General features: G+C 40.4%; 3 protein-coding genes across 6 annotated transcripts; 1 reads left to right on the top strand and 2 right to left on the bottom strand.

The window, feature by feature from the left end:
* The first annotated feature begins 376 nt into the window (after positions 1-376).
* Positions 377-2,885, top strand: LOC137958490 (B-box zinc finger protein 24-like). 2 transcript variants are annotated; one of them, XM_068805552.1, is made up of 4 exons: positions 377-497; positions 1,100-1,388; positions 2,025-2,330; positions 2,451-2,885. In XM_068805552.1, the coding sequence occupies exons 2-4, from the start codon at positions 1,206-1,208 to the stop codon at positions 2,679-2,681; spliced, it is 720 nt and encodes a 239-aa protein (XP_068661653.1). In that variant the 5' UTR covers positions 377-497; positions 1,100-1,205; the 3' UTR covers positions 2,682-2,885. The 2 variants fall into 2 exon arrangements, with proteins under 2 accessions (XP_068661653.1, XP_068661643.1); XM_068805542.1 differs by lacking the exon at positions 377-497 and adding an exon at positions 571-800.
* A 5,163-nt stretch (positions 2,886-8,048) lies between these two features.
* LOC137944658 (probable fructokinase-3) lies at positions 8,049-9,656 on the bottom strand. The gene is made up of 4 exons (XM_068790373.1): positions 9,145-9,656; positions 8,594-8,926; positions 8,355-8,471; positions 8,049-8,272 (listed from the first exon to the last, which is right to left on the bottom strand). Exons 1-4 carry the CDS (start codon positions 9,556-9,558, stop codon positions 8,147-8,149), a joined length of 990 nt encoding a protein of 329 aa, XP_068646474.1. The 5' UTR covers positions 9,559-9,656; the 3' UTR covers positions 8,049-8,146.
* A 4,204-nt stretch (positions 9,657-13,860) lies between these two features.
* Positions 13,861-17,012, bottom strand: LOC137958474 (two-component response regulator ORR41-like). 3 transcript variants are annotated; one of them, XM_068805538.1, is made up of 6 exons: positions 16,514-16,601; positions 15,538-16,060; positions 14,881-15,116; positions 14,618-14,764; positions 14,330-14,449; positions 13,861-14,203 (listed from the first exon to the last, which is right to left on the bottom strand). In XM_068805538.1, the coding sequence occupies exons 2-6, from the start codon at positions 15,545-15,547 to the stop codon at positions 14,120-14,122; spliced, it is 597 nt and encodes a 198-aa protein (XP_068661639.1). In that variant the 5' UTR covers positions 15,548-16,060; positions 16,514-16,601; the 3' UTR covers positions 13,861-14,119. The 3 variants fall into 3 exon arrangements, with proteins under 3 accessions (XP_068661639.1, XP_068661628.1, XP_068661619.1); XM_068805527.1 differs by having other exon boundaries at positions 15,538-16,365; positions 16,514-16,597; XM_068805518.1 differs by lacking the exon at positions 15,538-16,060 and having other exon boundaries at positions 16,514-17,012.
* Between the last annotated feature and the right edge of the window lie 2,738 nt (positions 17,013-19,750).

Genomic DNA, 19,750 nt, shown 5'->3' with positions numbered 1-19,750 from the left:
GGGGAGGAGTCTTGGCTGTGGGGGAAGACTTGTTGGAGGAGTTCTGGCCGACGTAGAAAAGATCAAAGAAGGAGAATGAGAAAGGACGTGAGAAGTTGCAAGGAAACAAAGGCGACGAAAAGGCGCCACCGGAATGATTCAGCTAAGTTGGCTGGTTGACAATTCCAGCGTAGCGATAGACGTTCGGGTAGAATGACAACTAAATATAAAAATAGGGTATTACTTAATTACAAAGTTTTAATCGATTATTTTGATAAAATTCCCTAAAAACTAACCGGATAGAAAAAGAATTGCTCTCTTTCTTGCCACTTTGATTGTTGTAGCCCTATTGAACTTTTATATTTCTCTTTCACTCTTGTAATCGGCGCATGGTCAGGTGGTCGGTGCCCTGCCGGAAGGAGCTCATTGGAAGTGATCACCAGAAGTCGGCTGCACTGGTAGCACGGACAGTCGACTTGGGAAGACAAAGAGGCAGCAGCCCTGAGTTGGGTTTAGAGGTAAGAGTTGGGGTTTAAAAGTCCAAACCTACTACCAACCTCAGAATTGTTAAGAGGGGAATGAATGTTTAGACAAGAAGAGTACAGCCGTCTTGTGAAGGCTGGCCGCTTCAAATGTGAAATAAAACTGCGATCATTTGTACCCACAAGTTCGGGTAGCGATTCACAGCCGCAGGTTACAGTCCCCACGAGCAGACAAGGAGGAGAAAGGCGAGCAAATCGGAATCACTGCGCTATCTCCTCTCCTCCCCCTCTCAACCAATCTTCTCCTTTTCAAGCCCTCTTTCTTCTTGTCTTTCCCAGGTTTGTTCTTTTTATATTTGCTTTAGCTCTGATTTAGCCCACTTCCCAAACCCACTTCTTCTCTTGCCTCTCTCGATTTTCTCTTGTCATTTTTGGATATTTAGCTGCAGAGAAAGATTAGACATTTCATGCTCCTGGTCTCCGTTGTTCTCAAACAAAATACCAACTGGCGATTGCCCTTCTTTTCTCTCTTTCTCTCTCGTCTTTTCCCCCTATACCCATTCTCACTTTCTATCAGTTCGTGCTAAGAGGTATCTCTTGTTTCCTGAAATAGAGGGTATCTTTTCTTTTTTTGGCAGCTTTAGTTGAAGATTAGCGATTCCTAGGACATCATGGATGCCTCTTAAAAGTTGTAGAAAGTGTGGAGGAAGAGAGCGAGGAAATAAAGATTGAAGTGAAGGGAAGATGAAGATCCAATGCGACGCTTGTGAGAAAGCTCCGGCGACCTTGATTTGCTGTGCAGACGAAGCTGCGCTCTGTGCAGACTGTGATGTTGAAATTCATGCAGCCAATAAGCTAGCAAGCAAACACCAGAGGCTTCTTCTCGAATGCCTCTCCGACAGGCTTCCGCGCTGCGATATTTGCCAGGTAAATATGTCCTACCCTTCTACACTTTTTTTCTTCCGCCTCCAATTCCTACCTGTTCAAACCAAGCACTAATTTAATTTTGAATTATTAAAATTACTACGAAGTGATTACATGAAACGGATAACCGATTCAGAGCCCACTGTATGCCTGATCTTTCTCTTGCCTGATTCATCTAATCACTTCTTCTTAATCTTTTTTTGAGATCGATTGAATCGATTAACACCAGCAACAGGCGCCTGCGGTTTCAATTCATTCTTCAGTTTATCTTATTCATAGTTTCATACAAGAGGAGTCGAGAGAAAATTGGTTTAAATTGGTTTCAGAGATTTTACAAAATTGGTTCATCCTTTGAAATATTTCGATTGTAATTTGGAATGTAAATCGTAAACTCAAGTGGCTCCAACGAACTTCATTTCTCAAGAGAAACGCCCAGAATGACATAAGGATGTTCTGGACTGTTGTGTCTGAGGGGGCCACGTTGGAGAAGGGGATAGCATGGAAACGACCATGATTGACTCTTCTGATTCGTCTTACGGTGGCTTCCAAATCCACGATGGCTTTAGTTTTACTGTATGCGAGTTTCTGAGCACTGTGCTGTTGCACTGTTTTGTTTGCCCCACTGTGTCTTTGTTGCAGGAAAAGACGGCTTTCATTTTTTGTGTGGAAGACAGAGCCCTCTTCTGCCGGGACTGCGACGAGCCGATACACGCCCCCGGAAGTCTCTCCGGCAATCACCAGCGTCTTCTCGCCACGGGAATTCGCGTGGCTTTGAGCTCCGCCTGTGCCCAAGACACCGAATCCGGAAGCTTCGAGCCGCCAAACCAGAACACGCCCTTGGTTCCTCCTAAACCGTCCTCACCTCCGCCTCATAACTACCCCTCGCCCCTCCCTTGGCCTGTCGACGACTTCTTACATCTTCCCGTTTTTGAGCCAAACGACAAGGTGGGACAAGTTCTCTAATCTAAGTCAGAATCTCTTTCAATTTGGTTTCTTTTGGATGTTTCAAATTCAGACTTTCTGCAACCGTTTGCAGCCTAATCTTTTTCCTGATTTGGTTCGCAGAAAGAAGCGAATGGTTTTGGGCTGGAATGGCTTAACGACATTGGTCTATTTGATGAACAAGTTCCTCAAGCTCCAGAGAGCTTGGCCGCTGCAGAAGTTCCTCAACTCCGTGTTTCAACCACAAACAATCCACCTTACTACAGACCTGCCAAATCACACTTCTCCCCCAAGAAGCCTCGGATTGAGACATCTGATGACGAAGAGTACTTTACTGTGCCCGATCTTGATTGACAATGAACATGCATTTTCTGTCTATCCTCCTTTCTGTAGGCCTTCCAAAGTAAACCCTTTGATGTGTCACAATAATCTCTATTATATCTTTTGATACAACTCTTGTCATTATTTTCATTGAACTACTAGCTGAATACTGTATAAGGCGAAGTCACAAATGTTGAAACATCTTATATCACAGGGAATTTGGTTTTTGAATTTGATTATTTATTAGTAAATCTTTTGTGATGGAAGGGTATCTGTCTTTGGTGAAGATGGATGGTATTTGTTGATTCCTTGCATGTTCATCTAAATTGAATTAGCTCTATTTATATTTTTGTATTGATTCTTAGTGTCCACAGGGTCTGAAGCCTCTGAGCTCCTGTTCAACAGTTGCTTAAGTGTATCTATCCACAGTTGATATGATTGTTTTCCAAGCCTGACATAGTATGTAAAAGCAAAGTGTTCCTGACTACAGTTCCATTAACCTGACTGAAGGTCCAATTTTTTTTCCAGTATGAGAGTTTTCTGACAGAATCTGAAAACATGTGAGTTTGGAGATGAGATATTCTGCTTATCTTTTCGTTCAATGACTCCCTTTCTCCTAATGTGGCAGAATGATGATTGAAAGATTTGTATTTCAATTAGCTAAACTAAAATAAAGAAGTATCCTCACCCATCCTCAGCAGCCTCTCTTAAGCTATGATGGAAGTCAAGGGATTTAAGAAAATCCTTTCTCACAGGAGTTTCTTATCTGAATAGAATGAAAAGAAGTATGAGTAATATCAGATACATTTGTATCTTTCCGGTTCTTCTAATTGGACTTACCTCTGTTATGTCTAAGTGTCATATTCATGCAATTTATTCTTGCAAGAGCTGTCGATGCAGTTCTCGGTTTTTCGGGGCAATACAATCGGGGTTCCCTAGATATGCGAACCTTCATTAGATTCATAGTAACAATACAGGGAATTTATTATCAGTGTAAACCTTAATTGAACTTTTTTTGTCAATGTCTATGATTTATCTTGATGATCTTCTTCTAGGTTTGCATTCTCTGCTTAGTTTTCACTTTCACTTGCCTTTGCTATGTCTAACTGTCGTAGTTATGTTAAATTTGGTTTCGCGAGAGCTTTGTAGAATAAGAATTCTCAGGTTTCGGAGGAACACAATTAAGGCTCCTTTTGTTGGATGGGCTGCCATTATATTTAAAGTTGATAATTCAGGTGCATTCCACAAATATAGAACTTGGCTGTTCTTTGTCTTTTTGTTAAGAATTTATGGTTCATCTTACAGAATTTTCTTTTGGGGTTTCCATTCTCTGCTTGCAGTCCTCTTTTTCTTATAGAACTTTTAGCTACTGTTTTGCCTGCTTTTTTCATAACAGTATTTTTTTCTAATGTTAAAATTAGTCTTGTAAGATGTTTCGATTTATATACTGTGATGAAAAACAGATTGCTGTGCCATTGAGTAGCAGAAATCTAGTTAGAAGATGCTCACTTGGATGATAAGCAGAACAAGTGTATTTAGTTTATCAGTTTCTGTTCAGTTTCAATTTATGTATATACAATTGACTTTGACAGTATCATGTTACTTTTGTTTCGTAATAGCTTTTGGGGAGTGTTACAGTGGTAAAGGTTGGAATGGGCTAAATTGTTTCATCTATTATGATAAATTCAAGTTCTGTTATCGTTGCTTTGTAGTACTTCATTTGAAGAGGGAGAGAGAGAAGAAGATTAGAGAAACTTTTATGATTTTGATAGTAATCTCCATAAATCTTGCAAGGAAAAAGGCATATCAGTCTCAAGGACATACATAAGTTCACTATGTATTGAACAAAAACTTTGATGAGTGAACTGTCAGTACAGAAACTGATTAAGGAAGCTGTTTGTTCATATTTCTAGTGGCTCTTGGTATGGTTGATTTTTTTGTTAAATTACTTCCATTGAAGGTTCAAACATGGAACATATATGTTGTGAAAAAAAAAAAAAACAGTGTATTATCTTGAATATTGTGAAAAACCAGAGAATCATTAAGGTTTTAGGTATAAAACTCTTCATTTTTCCTGGAATTTACCTTTATTGGAATCAAACAAGATGCATATATGAAGTTAGTGAAAAAAAAAAGGTGTTATTAGCTATTGAATTTTTGGAAAAAAAATATTTCATTGACTTGTTGTAATTAGAGTACAATGAACCTCTATTTATAATAGAAGAAATAAGTAGAATCTAATTACAATTAAACTACCCTTGTCCCAGTTACACTCAAAGTTAAACATTAAAAGATAAGTTCTAAAACAATTGAATATAAATAGAAGACTAACATAATTAAAATACCTTTAATTGAGACTATTTTGCGATACCTCTTCTTGTGATACTCTTGTAAGACTTTACCATATTAATTCTAGCTTTGTGAGACTTTTTTATTGGGAGAGTCATGTAAGATTCTTCCATATCTACTCTTCAATACTCCCCCTCAAATTGAAGTTTATAATTTTAGCTTATAATGAAAAGTATTTTTGGTCTTCAATCTTCATTGGCTAAAATATTTCATAGATGTTAAATCTTCATTATTTGTTTCCCCCCTTGAATATTTCGATCACATAAAAATACCACATGTGGAACAAAATACATTTTTCTTGTACTTCTTCTATTTCTCCCCCTCAAATTGGGGATAAAAAGGACATGGAGACCTAATTTGGACAAAACACAATGTGGAAGAAGAAAAACACTCTTAATTATATAACAAAGCTTCATATACCAGTCATAACGGTCATAGTATAAAACACACTCTAATCAATTTTAGAGGCAAAAAAATGACCTAACTTCAGGCTTAACAAATAGAGTACTCAATTTTTAGAGGTAGTTCAAACAAAAATCACTTTTGGAGTGAAAAATGAAAGATTTGACTCAAGTTGGATGTTGGACACACTTTTATACTTTTTAGGTAGCAGGTTTAAGCATTGCTATGAAGTGATGAAAACACTAGAAGATAAACTAAAGAAATACTAGAGGCGAATAACTTTAACCGAAAGGAGGCGATTATGCAACACTCATACTTCGAAACGAATCTAGAATATGACTTTAAAAAAAAATAGGGAGACTATAATGGAACTTAATAAATTTAACTAAGTATAACTTTTTTTGCAGGTGACCACAATTTTCAGAGTTCATGATGCGTGAGATACACAATCAAGTAACAAAAACGCAAAACTTGAAAACATCATCGAAGTAGGAAATTTTTGCATACCTTGAACGAGTATGTCATGGAGTGATTAATTCATACCAAAACTCTCTAATTACAAGATAAATTTGGTTAAAAAAACTAGGATTCTAGGATAATTGGGAAATCAATTCACACCAATTCATAGAGAGTCAATAGGAGCGAATAGGAAAAATGATAGATTTCTGACTTCAGTTCATCAGATATTAATATATCTCCCACGATATAGATCATAATCACAAACTGTTTATTGTTTAAGAAACTAAACGCAAATATCTTTAATTTGATACCTAATTTAACATAAAAAACTTTGTTCTTGAGTATGTTATGACTTCTTTATTTTCTTCATTCCATAGTTTGACGGTTGATAACTCTATTGCGAATATCTCCTTATATATAGATATGAAAATTTCTCCTTTTGAAACTAAACTTTGATACATTTTATTCAAGTGTAATATTTCTTCATAAAATATACTTCTTTTGAGAGAAAGAATCCAATAGATTTCAAACATTGTAATTTGGCTGAAATGAATACTATTTTTTCTTTGGTTAGCATGACCATTGAGTATTCCAATATTGATATATCCTAGAAAATTTAGATTTACAATTAGTATGATAGGTAAGAAAATAGATTTACAAATCATTTTTTTAGATATAATTCTCCATATGAAGTCCTGTTTTTTATGGCATAAAATGCCTAAAAAATTAAAGTTTTCTGTTGTTACTCGAATCTCTCTAGCAAATTGACCTTTGCTTTTTCAAATATCGACTTTATTTATAGAAAACAATTGCCAAACTTTTTTTTGTGTTCGAAATTAGACTCGAAAACCTTTCCTTTAATATATAATTTTAAATATGAAAAGTTCAGTATGGAGGTGTGAATGCCAAGAAAACAACATGTACTTGGACATAAGAAAAAAAAAAAGTAAAAAAAAAAAAAAAACACTACGAACCTAAACTATTAGATGTAGATTAGAAAATGATCACATTATCTTTGTGGGTTGATTGAGTCAACTCACATAACCCAAGAAGCAAGTAGAATCTAATTATATTTAAACTACTTATGTCTCATTATACCCAAAGTTAAACACTAAAAGATAAGTCGTAAAACAATTGAACAACTAAACATAAATAAAAGACTAACAAAATTAAACTACTTTTAATTGAGATTTCTCTTGTGAGATTCCACTATATTAATTTTGGCTCTATGAGACTTCTTATTGTGAGAGTCATGTAAGAGTTTTCCATATCTGTTTGTCAAGATTAGCTATTTAGAAGCCATTTGGTTTTACATTGTAGTTGCTACTATGAACAGTGTCATAGAACTATTTCTTGGAGGGCTTATTAGTAGGACAGAGAGCTAAGGTTGAGTTACTAATAATTGTTAATTGACAATTAATTGTGTTGATTGTTTGTCAAAAGTTTCATCAAATTTGAAGTTGTTGGAACTAACAAATGAAACTTTTACCAGAAACAAAGAACAGATTTGTTCATTTCACCTGTCTGGATTTGTTGGAACTAAGTTAAAAGTCACCTTACTTGCTCTTGTCTTGCTGCAGATGGCTTCGTAGGTACCCAACCTACCTGTTCAGTTAAGATCTGGTGTGTGATAATATCTTCCAGTTTCTTGTTACACGTTTCATGGCTTCCTCATCAAATTGCATTGATAAGACCCTTCACAAAATGGAGAAGGGCAGACAGGAAAAGAAAAACCCTAATTTTCATTTGTAGAAAGGAAAATTCTTGGTTATGGTTATTTCCTACAGTAACTGATGCTATGTTTTGTCCGTTTACTTTTAGACTAATAAATCTAGAGCTTTGAAAGACAATACTGATAAGAGTGAAGCTGAATCAATATCTGTCCTGCAGAACAAGATGTTTATCACACATTCCTAACATTAGTAGATCTGTACGCAGCTCAACAGCATTTTCATGATTGTAGTTGTATCAAAATCTCTCATGCTGATCAACATTTCCATCAAGCAAGCTACATCGACCATTTCTGACGTTTGCATAAAGAAGAAAGAAGCGGTTTTCTGCAGATAGGAATTGACCATTTCTATGATCTGTTCGTGAGAAATGCTGTCACCAACCTTGCAGCGGTCGATGGTAGGAGCAAAGTATAATAATTTTATTAAGCAGAACAAAATCACAACATGAAATCAGAAATATTCAAAACTGAAAACGCAATCTTTACCATTTTTTGACCATTAATTCATCGCAGAATTCAAAAGAAACACAGAGAACAAAAATGAAAAGGAAAGATTTTATGCTTTAAGAAGCTCCAATACTTCTGCCTCAGTCGGCAAGGCGGGGATGGCTCCCTTCTTGGTGGTGGTGATGGCTCCGCAAGCGTTTGAGAATTTGAGGATTTCCCTCAATCTTGCTTCGTCCTGAAATTACAAAACCAGTTAATTTTCACTTTGAATCAACGATGCTTGTTAAGAAGAGGAACAAAATCGTCATCTTTCTTACTGTAATCACGGATCCATCGTCGACGATCTTGCTTAGCAAAGAACCAACGAATGCGTCGCCGGCTCCGGTAGTATCCACCGTCTTCACTTTGAATGCCTCCACGGTTCCGCGAAAATTCTTATGTATTTTACCAGAAATGGACAAAAACAAGTTGAATTCGGATGCTTACGGAATTGCAGACGGAATTGGGAATAAGAGAAAAAAAAAAAAAAAAGACAGGAAATGGGGCGCCTGTGTACCTTGGTGAAATATTTGCATCCATTCTCACCCAGGGTGACCAAGAGCAGTGTCAACCCAGGATGCCACAAAGTTAAAGCAACTTCGTCCTCCACCGAGTTGTTGCCCGTCAAAAATTCCAGCTCGACATCGCTAACCTTAATGATGTCTGCGCGATCCCAGATACTCATGATCTGGGTACGAGCCTCTTCGGCTGATGGCCACAAAGGTAAACGGAGGTTAGGATCGTAGGACAGTAGCGCCCCGGCGTCTCTCGCAACCTCCATTGCCCGTAGATGTGCAGATCTACATGGCTCTGTAATCAAGCTGATCGATCCGTAATGAAAAATCTTAGCCTGCAAAATTCAGGATTAGATTATCGGCCAGAATTGATCAACTATGTTCTTCAATAAACCGGGTTAATTTTTATCAAAGAGAAGGGTAATAAGAGGAAAAGCATGAAACAACTGTTTCGTCTGGTCTACTGGATTCCCGCACAGAAAATCGAATAAATTACAAAAGAAAAACATGATTTTTACCGATGAAAGACTAGTAGAAAGAAAGATGGACTGACCTTTCTGATGAGTTCGAGATTTAGCTCGTCTTCTCTCAAGAGCATGTCCGCACTAGGATTCCTATAAAACATAAACTCGCGTTCTCCATCGGATCGGAGAGTGACGAAGGCCAACGCGGTGCGTGCGCCTTGATCGAACAAGATCCCTTCGTTGGAAACTCTGTTTTCTTTCAAGATGTTGGACAACATGTGACCAAACTCGTCGTCACCAAGCTTACCAACAAAGGCGGCTTTCCCGCCGAGACGTGAGACAGCGATGGCGACATTAGCAGGAGCACCGCCCGGCGCTTTGAGAAATCCAGGCGCCTCTGCGAGAGAAACTCCAGAAACGGTCGGAACGAAATCTATAAGCATCTCACCGAAGCTGACGATGAGGCCATTTCCACCAGAGGCGCCACCGTTCTGGAGAGCCATGGAGAGAAAGAGATGCAGAAGCAGAGGAGGTTTCGGAGAAGGGAAGGAAGGAGAAAAAAGTCCGATTAAACGGGGGAAGGACGGTGTTGTTTGGGTAGGTCTCGACGCCTAGACATTTATAAAAAACAAAAAAATAAATCTGATAATATTAAATTTAAAAAAGCCATTAAAACAGCTGAACCGATTACGCGCTCATCTGGTGAGAAATGAGAATAGGCTTGATCTGGGTCCAGGCGGGTCCAATAGGAAATTGCTGTTGGGGAGTCATCATCTGTTTTTATCCATAAAGCGATGTAATAAAAACAGAAGAAGAGAGAGGTCATAAACCACGGGCGTATTAAAATATCTTTTTAATTAATAAGAAGGGAGGGGGCGTGAGTCTCGTTGAGAGTCAACAGTGAGAGGCTGCAGATCCCGAGTATGACGAGATCAAAATTCGAATACCAGAAGCCCAACAAACTGTAGGCGGCGACGCTGCTCTTCTATATCCAGTCTCCAGTCTCCAGTCTCCAATCTTCAATCTCCGTTCCAGAATCCAGAGTATTATCCAAAACCAGAACTGAATCGTAGCGGAGAAACGGAGATGTCTTCATCTTTTGCAGAGTAGCGAAAAGAAGCGGGAAGAGAGCGAAGAGTCGTGACAAATGGAAACGCTGGCATTTTGCTGTTGTGTTCTACGGAAGGTAAGGTCCAAACTCCAAAATTCCAATTAGTCTGCGTTGAAAGTGATCTGTTGGGAAAAAAAAAAAAAAAGGATCCGATTTATGCCACGTTCAACTATCCGCCTGCGATGTGGCCACTGTCCGTCTTCTCCTTGTACAGAGGGATCGAGACAAGGGAGCAGATCCTCGAGGCTCCAGCACCTGGAGCCTGTCCATGTTCACTCACGTGATCTGCACGTGCAACCTATCCTATTTTTTATTTTTATTACATCGCCTACGAGATATTCGCTCACAGTGATCACAGGTTGGAGACAGTTTTTCCATACCCAACCGCAGAGAGAAGATGTAAAATGAGAGATTAGGGAAGAGTCAGGTTTATAGGGATAAAGATAGGGTAGAGAAGGGTAATGGGGACATTTTGATTTTTTTATTTAAATTTCAAGTTTCGAGTTCTGAATTGAGTTCAGGTTTCGGAAAACCTGACTTTGACCTGACCAGTGGCCATTGATTGGCCCTGGAGTAGCTTAATGCTTTAGGTTAAATTTTTTTTCTAATTTTTTGTTTTAATAATTGAAATTTTATTTTCTATCTATCTTATAAAAAAAAATTGGAATAAAAAATATTACTTTTGAGTCGCCTTAGTTTTCAGGCAAAGGCATGAACAGAATCGCATAATTTGGACATTTATACTTTTCAATTAAAACAAGAAACATATGGCTCTGATAGCATGACCAAACCCTGCCCTTGTACTCTTTTTTTAGAATTTTAAAACACTTCTGGTGGAAATTGCTTATACTTTAATCCTCTCACCCCCTTTTACTGCGTTCTTCTCCTGGTTTATGGGCAGGGATTATCATCCCTTCTGTTCAGGAGATAAATTTTTTAATCTTTCCTTCTGTTTAGAAGGGGTAATTTCACAAAGACGGTAAGGTTGACCTTCTAAGTGTTGTTTACTTACAGACTGTTGTTCTCTTACTCGAGCCAAAAGAAGAAGGCTTTGCTGAGTCGCTTTTAGAGGGATGTGATGGTTTAGATAAGAACATTACATTTCTCTTTCCAATATTAATGATTTGGATACTAAATTGGTTGCCATGCATGAGGGGGTACCTCATACACCCTCATATTTGACAAAGATGTGCTTGTCGTTAGCCAGTTTTACACTGAAGTTTTCATTTTACAATGGTAGGGAGTGGGTCCATTGAAAAGCATGGATTATCATCCGGAAACTGACAGGCAAACGAAGGTGGTGAATGATGTCTCAAGAATTATTTACAAAGTTTTGTGGAGTGAGTTCCATAGCTGCAACGAGCATGACTCCTTTCAAGGGTTGTCTATAGTAGAGTTAATGGAGGTAGATGAAGTTGTGCTCTTTTTAAGCATATTTGTCTGAAATCGCATGGCGCAGACAGTAGAAAACCCTCCGAGAGGAACGGGAATTCGAAATAGGTGATTAGGTTTACAAGTAGATGACCTTCTATGACCAAATCAGGAACTTGCCTTTCATTATTTTGGGCCCTTTAAGATCTTTAAAGCTTGTAGGACTAGTAACTTACAACTCAATTTTCTTGTATCTTCTTCTATTCACCCAACTTTGAGTTAAAGAAATGACTTGGGGCTTCCCCCAACTCTTAATCCATGGACCTAAGATGGTCGGTTAGCGAGTGAACTGTAAGCATAAAATAATTTTTATACACATTATGAAATTCATAAATAGAATTTTAATGGAAGTGTGAACAATAATTTACCTCCAACCATCGCGATCAAATTCCAGAAGTTGAAGATTCTCTCGTCTATTTAGAAGGTCCCCGATGGAAATTTCACAAGTTACTTTTACTAGACCAAATCCATCTTCAGAGATGTCAAAATTGAGTTGTAAGTTACACTCAGATTATGCAAAATCGATTATTTGACTTTCATTTATTCATACTCAAAAACTCTTATTGTTTTTGCAAAGAATGGGGAAGCCTCCCCTTCCCTCCTTGCACCTTTGTAAAAGATTCTTATCTATAGGTACTACTTATCAATTCTGCTTCTTCTTTGTTTCCATAGATTTGTTATTTCTGTGCAACAAAAACACGAAAAGTATGCGTCGTTATTGATTAAGAATAGGGCAAAAAGCTTCCAAAAACCTTTCCTTCAAATAATTCATTCACCAAACTTGGTGGTCGTTGGCAATAGCATCTGAAGTAGGTCCTTTTGTCTACAACAACAAGCAAAACTGCTTTTACGGGGATCTGAAGTTGGTCCTTTGTCTACAACAACAAGCAACGTCAAACATTGAAGTCGGAGAGGCCACCAGCCAGAGTCCCAATCCACATTGGCAATAAAAACAAGGGTTAGTTGATCCGATTTTGGATAATTGTTTACATCTGTTAGTATTCTACTCAATATTTATACCCTTACCACCACCTACTACACTGAGAGTACTGAGATAGATGAAGACCACTCCTTCCATTTTATGTTGGACCTGAATAATATGTCTTGTATGTTACACAAAATCAGAATTTCTTATCAAGATTATTAATTAATTAGCAGGAGAACCTATGTATGATTAAATGGATATTATCCATAGTGATGTCTAAAGAATTGCAGGGCTTTTTAAGCCTGATCAAATTTTACTAAGCTGTCGCCATAGAGGCCAACGCCTTCTCTCTTAGCAGAAAAACCCATTCGGGTTTTTATGGATCCGATGTTATGGATATACAGCTCCATCAATGTGGTGATAGCCTTGTCTGAGACCTTTTCATGGTTGCAGAAGAAGTGATTGGTCATGGACCTTTGCGGTCTCTTCTGTTGAAACAACTGTGGGCGTAATAAAGTGTGTATGGCATTGAATTGATATTCTAATATCAGGCATCATTCACTGCCCTCTGCTGGAAGGCAGTGGGTCAGAGCAGGATGAAACATTATGGGCATTTCTATCAGTTAGTTCAAAATCTGAAATAAACGGATGTAGGTAACAGTAGTCTCCTGTTAACGTGGGCTTCCAGAAACGGACAACCGGGGGCTGGATTTTCTTCTGAAGTTGTCTACTTGCGCCTGAAAGATTTGAAATCGAGCTAGAAAAATTGGAACATTATCTGTAAAGACTAAAGAGAGATCAGAAGAAGATATCACAGAACGGTCAACAATGATGTCAAGAAGATATTGCCAAACAGTGAACAATGATGTCGGCCTCTAAAGTCCGAAGATACCTTGAATTGCAGAATACAAACAGCTTCAGCTTGTACGAGTAAGTCTTTTTCCGTACTCTCTGGATCTTTTAAGGCAGCCATTGACGTCTTCCACAGTGAGTCCACTCAGCTTTTGCTTTGCTATTTTGCCCTGCACACTTGCTTAGTGTTTGTAAGAACGGATGCAGGTGCATGCACATTCCCTTGGAATAATTCTAGCCACCAACAAAGGCGATTGCAACGTTGCTTAGCTAACGATATCAGATCCCATTTAGAGGGCCATTTGCAAATGGCAGGTAAATCCATGTTTGGTTCTGGGGAAGGAAAAAGAGAGAAGCATTTCATACTAAATGACAAGCAATCTTCGTCTCTTTTTCTCTTAAGAAACAGAGCGTCAGTATCAGAACAATTGCATTTTCTTTCTGTGAATTCTGAATGTTCATGAAGGCTGGTAGAGTATTTCTACATTTTTGTTTTAATGGCGGAAGTCAGTGCAAAATACTTTTATACCATTTGATTGGATAAACTCGAAAACAAAATCTGGCCTAGCTACATAAATCGAAGCCAGAGACTATGAGACTGCGTGAGTTTTATATACAAGAATGGCTCAAGATGAAACCAAAAGAAAGAAAGAAATATAAAAACTCCCTGCAAACTAAAATTCCAGTCATTTACACCGAGAATCGGCAGTCCAATGGCGCCACTCTCCGGTCAAATAACACACTTTCATAAAGGGCGTATTATTGGGGGTACAGGGCGCTCTAGACCGTATCTTGCGAGAAGGCAGACCAGTTCATCTCTCGACAGCGGCTTCAGAAACGAAAACAAGACATCAGTTAGAAACTACAAACAGATTTGTCTCACTGAGAAGAATCAAAATTCATCATCTATCCTTCCACCGTTTAGACGATTTATTTGTTGATGTTGCCAACATACCTTGGTCTTGAACTCGTCAGCTCCTGCTTGAAAGAACATATCCTTGTCCGACGGCAAGCTGTTTCCTGTCAAAGCTATGATAGGAGTCTTCACTCCCAGCAGTCTTAGCTGTCGTGTTGCCTGCATTAACGTAAGGACGACAAAAGATAAATGGAAATCAATCAACGCGAGTTCTGGAAGAGAAACTCGTAAAGGATCTCTAACGCAGAGATACTAACAGGAAGGTCGTGATCAATGAATTGGTCACAAGAAAAGAATAAAACGAAATAATGCAGAAATTTTGCTCACCTCATGGCCGTCCATCACTGGCATTTCCTTATCCATGAGAACAAGATCGAAATTCTTGCCTTGCTTGAAGTAGTCGACAGCTATCTGACCATTTTCAGCTTCTTCAAACAAGACATTCAGGTCTCTGAACAATTTTCTCAGCAGTATCTGCACATATTTACTCTAGCATTGTCACTCCAAGCAGAGATCAAGCGTTTCACGCACACCACAACGAGACTTCCCAAGTCAAAAAAGTAGCGGCAAAGAAAGAAAACAGTATTTACCCTATTAATTTCAATGTCTTCAACCAGCAAGATCTTTCCGGCGACGGGATCGGCACTCCCGGGCGGAAAAACAATATTGCGACCACCGGAACTCATGCTGCAACTGCTAGAAGAATCAGGCGGTTGAGCGGACAATGATCCGGAGAGCCAAAAGCAACGGTTTCCAGAGAACAGGTTCGAGTGGTTTAAGAATCTCGGTGCCATTGAAGCGTTATTTTCTTCCGTAAACGAGATCTCTGACGAACACAGACACTCAAGCGTCAGTGAGCCGAAAATAGACGCGCGGAAAATGACATAGTCCCGGCAAATTGCTGTAAAAACCCGACTTTCCCAAGGAATAAAATCTGGACCAGATCTCCCGATTGGCGGGAAAATGACGTTTCTCGGAAAATTCCCAAGGAATTTCGACCCAACCGCCACGCGATTTTCCTGAAAACGGAAATCCGTAGCCCCACCGGCCACAGAATTGGCCGGAAACAGCAATTTTGATAAAACAGTATAAAAGTTTTAAAAAAAAAATTCTTTACCAAAAAAATTAATTTAAATTAAATTAAAAAAACGTCCGTACAAAAATTACTCAAAATACCGACCAATTGACCATATTTCAGACAACAAACAAACCTGACCCACAGTGACAGAGTCAGACACGATCTATACCGTTAATCATCGACGGCGAGCCGTCCGATCGACATCCCGAGGCGCAGCAGGAGTACACACGTGGAGCAGATTTGGTAAAAACTGTCCCGACAATGAATGATTGTGTGAAATGGTAAGAAGGCAAAGGTGAGCACGAGGTAAGTGGTCCCCATCGGATTCCAACTTTTTCCTCAGCAAGTTCAATCCACTCGGGTCCTCAATCACATGGGTGACGTGGAACCGATCAGTATCTGCCGCGTAGAACGCCCATCCCCATATGACATTTCCCTATCTTAACATGATGCGAGTATCGACATTCGCCACTACGGCCACCGGCTCATATTCAGTGAAAATCCGGTGGCGGACCATCCAACCGGTGCCAGAGTGCGTATTCAGGAGGGTGAACAGTGTACGCGGATGCAGAAAGGACGACGAGAGAAGAGGAAAAAGAGGCGAGCAGAAGGGAGAGACAATATTGAGGAGCTCTGACAGAGGAAAAGACGTGAGAGAGGATAGCAGGGAAGGGTGGGCACCAGTACCTTACCTGAGAAGGAAAAAAGAAGAAAAGAAAATTTTCAGGTGAAGAGGCCGAAATGGACTGTAAAAACACCACACTGGGGAACTTTCAGATTTTACAGGGAAACTGCTATTGCTCCGCATCGGTCCTGATTGTGAAAGACGGAAAGAAAAGCGGAGAGGAACACAAAGAAAAAGAAAAAAAAAAAGTCTCTATTCTGGTGAACAAAACCACAGGACATCGAAATCTAGTTCGGCAGATGAAAGCATTTTCGCATTTCTTTTCAGCTTCCAGTTCATTACAGGTCTTATTTTACTGGAATTCAAGGATCCCTGCTCAAAACAAACACAAATATAAATCCGTGGCTCGAGTCGCCTACTTTTTGCTTGATGTGTCCTAAGCATGTTATGCAGTGGAGGCAAAGGCTTGTCTGAGAGTAAGAAACTCGTACCGGAAAATAAAAAAATGCAAAAGATTTACCTGCTCTTCTCCATTCAGAAAAGATCTCCAGCGATTGACGCACGCTTCTCTTCCCCTTCAATCCCCCTTTTCTGATTCTGACCCTCATCGTCTCCACCCAATTCCCTTCCAAAACGACCCACCCCACAAACACCAATGCAAACCAGAGAGAGCCAACGGCCCAGTCGTAATCAATACAAGACAGAATGGCAACCACCAAAATTCCCGATCTCGCAAGCCCCTTCTTGCCTAAACTCATCACCCCACCCGGAAAAACCAAATGATTAAGAAAGAAAATCGTATCCTGGAATCGAAGTTGCAGAGATCAAAGAGAGCGTCACGTAAAGTACCGAGCAGAACGAATTCTTTATTATATCTTTTCGTATCGCCCTTACGGTGGAGGGGGAGGAGGATATGTGTTGAGGAATGAAAGGGGAGGAGGAATGGGAGTAGCTTGTGGTGTCGTTGGGTCGTGTTTTCATGGCGGTTGCTTCAAGACATAGACATAAAATCCCGGGGAAATCAAATCTTAGATCTTCTGATAGGAAAAAAAAAGAGGAAGAATAGGCCAATTTTTCAAAGCAAAAGGATCCCGAAAAGACGGCTCTACCCTTTTCTTTATTTTTTTTTTTTTTTTTTCCGTCCACACCTCTGACAATCGGCTCGGCTCCTATTCATTTGACTCGTGGCATGGAATCCCAGTCGCGAGAAGAGACCTTGGTTCAGGCTCCGCCCCCGCTTCTGGTCAGGTCACCCCCGCTTGGTGGACCCCACCGAGCACATGGCGATCCCGGATAAGCGATTACACGTAAATAAAGTGTATCGCTAAGATCATCCATATTTCTCCGTGGGGACCATAAAAAAGCGACCAATCCAATGCCACATGCACATTTTTTCTCCGTGACATGACTTGCTAAAGACACCCTTGCTGATATTTAAAATCTTGACAATATCAATTTTAGATTCGACTATATATACTACTTGTCTTACCTCAATTACCCGAAATACCCCTTCCCATCAAACTTGAATGCCCCCGGATTGAGGATCGCCGTGGGCCCGGCGATTCGTCTTCGTCGTCTCACAAAACCTGTCCGGCATGCCGTGATAAAGGAGGCAGGGCAGAGATGACCCGCTCGCCGGCTTTTTACACAGCGGGCCTCGTCTAGTGCTCTTGGCTTGGATTCCGATCATCCCAGCTTCGGCCAATCAAACCGAGTCGAGTGGATGGAAGGTGTTCTAAAAATGGGTGACAAATTCTCATACGTGGACCTGTCATTTCATGGGATGTTCCAATTTTGTATTATTTTAATATCTTTTGGGGGCATTCAGGAGATGCAAAAGTGGTGGTCCATCTTGATTAACCGATCGGAGCCGAGTGTTAATCGTACAGCTTCTTATTAATTAGTTAAAAGCTTTTCAAGTTACGTCTCGACGGAGCTAGGGACGATACGCCGAGGAACAGGCAAAAAGGAGGTAGCGCGTCCAAGAAACAAGGAGCCGAGGAAGGGCAGGAAGCTGATCAAGACCTCTCGATCGAGGCGGAGCCCACAAAATCTTTTGGTATCCCCGTCGGAACCTTCCGTACTTTCTGGGCGTTTGACGCGGGCGTCAACCGGACGACCAGTTAGAGAATCGAAGAAATACGCAGAACCTTCTTCCTCCTTCCTCTCCTTAGATTTCACTTGTTTTTACGACGGAGTCCACCTGGGGTAGGTTTTTTTTTTACCTGCGGAAAGCCAAAACAAAGAAACGAACCCAATGAAGAAAAGCAAGAGCCCTCTTCCCTCCTCGCTCTCTGCGTCCATGGCTCTCGCCCGTCGCTTAACACGTGGAGAGTTGGCTTATGCCGATACCATCCGATTTGATCTTTTCCCTATCCTCCTGTCCCGTTGCTACAGATCCACGCACTCATCGATCGGTGGCCCATCGGCATCACACATCTAACTCCGGTCGTAAATCATCCGCAGTAAAAAACGGGGTGGTGCACGGGTGCGCTGGTGGCCCCTACATGAGTGATAAAACCCACCCACCTGGCGATTAATGTCACCTACGAGTGGGCTCCGTTTGGGAAATCTTAGGAGACTCCATTTCTTACCTACCCCAGCCCGGTTACGTAATTTACGCGGAGGGAGAGAGAGAGAGAGATTAGTTTACCAAGTTAAAAGACTGATTAGGGGTGATTACCAAAAGAGGGAGCAGAAAATTCGCCTCGTGTGAAGAGATAAGAGGAAGACGAAAAGCGTCAACGGTCAACTTCACATTATGTGAGGACGTCATCCGAAAGTAAAAAACGTATGAAGACTTTTGTCCCCGGCGGGTCCCGTAAAGATTTCCCGATTCGGGAGATGAAGAAAAACCAAAACCCTACCCACCCGTCTTTGCCACCTCAAAGCGCTGATTATCCCACTCATGACTTGGAATTCCCACGCCAAACCGCTTTCTTAGGATGCCTTAATCCGATTGGTTACTGTTTGGGGGTCTGGAATCGAAAATGAAAAAAAAAAACGTAAATCTGGAGAGATGATGGGCGGAAAGGAGGGAGGTTGATGGGGGAGATCCTCACGCTCTCAGATATGGATCCGCGCGCATGCAACGTCGCTCTCGCTGATCAACAATTCACGAGCTTTTTTCGGAATTTTAGATTTCACGGAATGCCGGAATTGAATCGGAAATACTTTAATAGCAGCAGTAGGTGGAAAGACTTTTCTGGCGCCTCTCTCTCTCTCTACAGTCTTCCACTTTTCTTTCTGAAAACCTAACTTGGTCGATGAAACGAACGGCGGTGGGCGTTCGGACTTGCTTCCTCGTACATTCACGAGACTCTGCATTTAATGTGCACAAGGAGAAGACAAACCTGTCCCGACACAGGTAAGATCAAACATTTAGGGTATTTATCTGTGCTTTTATCCAAAACGGTTTGAGATTTAGGGTTGAATAGAATTTGGCGGTAATTGGGAGACAAAATAGAACCTTGAGGCTAGGGTTTTTGTAGCAGGCAAATGATAGATGAATTTGATGAGAGCTATCAATGGCCGTGAAGTCGTGAATTTGAAGGCTCGTGGTAAGTGAGGCCAGCGGTTTCTTCACGGGGTTCTGACGCTAACCGAGAGGTTTGAGAGGCCTATTCGGAGATGTTCGTAGAGAATGCGAGGAATTTGCTTTCAAATGCCTCTTCCATAGTCTCTATCATTTGCTCTGGTTCTTCCGGTTCGGCTGAAGCTTTAAAGAAGCACGTGGAGGTAGCTCGCTGTACACCAT

The sequence above is a fragment of the Aristolochia californica genome, unplaced genomic scaffold (assembly GCF_029961685.1).
Source record: "Aristolochia californica isolate CCGP_79_NKW_82.1479 unplaced genomic scaffold, dmAriCali1.0.hap1 SCAF_1, whole genome shotgun sequence".
In the NCBI taxonomy this organism is placed as follows: domain Eukaryota; kingdom Viridiplantae; phylum Streptophyta; class Magnoliopsida; order Piperales; family Aristolochiaceae; genus Aristolochia; species Aristolochia californica.
The sequence above is the reverse complement of the archived record's forward strand: the minus strand, read 5'-3'. Positions and strand labels throughout refer to the sequence as shown.